Raw genomic sequence first — 2,079 nt, 5'->3', positions numbered from 1 at the left:
AAGTGCTGGGATTACAGGCGTGAGCCACCGCGCCCGGCCCTCGGATTCTTTTTTAAGCACGCCAGCCAAAGCCAGTGTGCTGTGTGACTTTGCTCCACCCTTGGTGCAGCCTCTTTGTGCTCCACTCTCCTTTCCACCGACCCAGTCTGCTCGCCTGATTGAGAGTCCCTGTGCAGTGAAAGAAGAAATGTAGCTCTTGGCCAGCAACCTCACCTCCCCACCCTGCCCTCAGAGTTTTACATCTTCAGAACCACACACAATGAACCAGTTGTGTTCTGGGCTCTCTGGGAGTAAATGGATGACCCAGGTGAAATGGAGGCTGCCGTTGGCAGATTCATTCTGTAAATCAACATAAACAGCAGGTTTTCACTCTGGGCTTAATTTCTCAGCAGGAAATCAGCAGAGGGAAACTTCAGGCTGCCTCTCTGCCAGTTTAGCAGATCTTTGCCAGTTCTGTAGTAAAATTGCCCTGGAGCCAGAGTTTAAGTCATGGAGCCCCACCGAAATGTCACCCCCCACGGGCTGTGGCCCTGATACTCTGTACCGCCCATTCAGACGGGAGGCTACTTGCATGCCCAGGTGCCAAGGAATTCGTGTTGGGCCTGACTTCAGCCTGGTTACAAAGCAGCGGGAGCGGCTTCTGTAGGTAGTGCTGCCCGCAGTCCTCACTGTGAACATGCCGCCCCGCAGTTTGCTTTGTTTTTTATTTCATTTAGGGGTGGGAAGGGAGCTGTTATCTTAAGGTCTACAAGAAAAGTGATGCGGGAACGACTTCGTAATCGGCTGTGGCGGCGTCTTCCTTGGCTTTAGAAGGCAGTGAGTAGGAGGGAGAGCTGACAGATCTCTGGGTGTAGGCAGGTGAGCCAGGGAGCTGCTGGACACGGCCCTGACAGACAGGCCAGACCCTGGGATGAGGCAGCTCTGTCCTCCCCTGGAAGCCGCATCTGCAGCCTTCCTGGGGCGAGCCAGGAAGACCCCCAGCTCTGTCCCTCCTGGCCACCCAGCTCCACCCCACAGCTGCCTTGCCCTGGACTGTGCAAGTCCAGTCACTCTGGGGCTCCTGTCAGCAGGGAGCTGGGGCCTTCCGACAAGGTGTTTCACTCTCTTAATCTGGTCGGAATAGATAAGGGCACGTGGACCTCCGCTCCTCTGGGTGTAGGCCGGGGAAGGTGTGGGTGGAGAGAGGGCGGTGGGTTGGTCACAAGTTAGAAAATTAAGAAACAGTCCTTAACATTTCAGAAAGAAAAATTCAGGACAAATTTGTGTGAAGGGCAGCGGTTCTGTATTCCTTTGGTAAAGGAAACTTACCTTATCTGGAGGGTGTGTAGGCAGAAAATGCAGGAGGGAAGTCCTGTTATGGCGCTGTGCAGGTAGAGAGGAAGGTCATTCACTTTTGGTTTAATTGAACATTTTCCTTTTCTCTCTGTCACATTTCAGGGGGTCTGCCACATGGAGAAAGATAGCTTCCAAAACGAAATCCAGCATCACTGGATCCAGTTCAGCCTCGCATGCTTCTCAAGCGACATCAGGAGCCAATAGAAAATTGGGGATGATGGCTCCACCGAAGCCTATAAATAGACCGTTTCTGAAGCCTTCGTATGCATTCGCATAACAACCGAATCGCAATGTACAGAGACCCCTTTCTTGTTTGTCAGCATCTGACCATCTGTGACTAGAAAGCTGTTATTCTTGTTACACCATTTGAAATTTTTACTCGTCTCTATTAATATTTAAATAAATGCTGGGGGTGATAGTTCTTATTTTTAAAATAAACACTTTTTTTTGAACAAGCATGTTTTCTTGCCACCGCAAGTGTTGTGGCCGTTGTTTCTCAGAACGTCTGAGGCAGCAGCTGAATCATCTCCATGCGAGAGATTCTGAGCATAGCATGAAACCCAGAAGCCAAAGGAAGAGCCACCCGTGGGCCCGTGTGAAACTCAAGACAACACAAGCAAAATTCAACGACAGATGACAGGGAGAAGAGAAGAAAATATATTACAAATGAGTAGTATCCATGATCTACCAAACACCTGTGAACCAGCCAGAAACATCCCAGTGGACAGGCGGACGAAGGATGCA

General features: G+C 50.5%; 1 protein-coding gene across 4 annotated transcripts in view; it reads left to right on the top strand.

The window, feature by feature from the left end:
• BLM (BLM RecQ like helicase) overlaps nucleotides 1–1,787 on the top strand; it is a 93,977-nt gene extending 92,190 nt beyond the window's left edge. For all 4 annotated transcript variants that reach the window (XM_037730506.1, XM_017506104.2, XM_017506103.2 and 1 more), the window contains one exon: nucleotides 1,438–1,787. In XM_037730506.1, coding sequence (XP_037586434.1) covers nucleotides 1,438–1,612 — 175 coding nt within the window. In that variant the 3' untranslated portion in view covers nucleotides 1,613–1,787. The remainder of the gene's footprint in view (nucleotides 1–1,437) is intronic.
• The last annotated feature ends 292 nt before the right edge of the window (nucleotides 1,788–2,079 follow it).

The sequence above is a fragment of the Cebus imitator genome, unplaced genomic scaffold, assembly GCF_001604975.1.
Source record: "Cebus imitator isolate Cc_AM_T3 unplaced genomic scaffold, Cebus_imitator-1.0 Scaffold348, whole genome shotgun sequence".
Classification (NCBI taxonomy): Eukaryota; Metazoa; Chordata; class Mammalia; order Primates; family Cebidae; genus Cebus; species Cebus imitator.
This window is presented reverse-complemented; position numbering and strand designations above follow the sequence as displayed.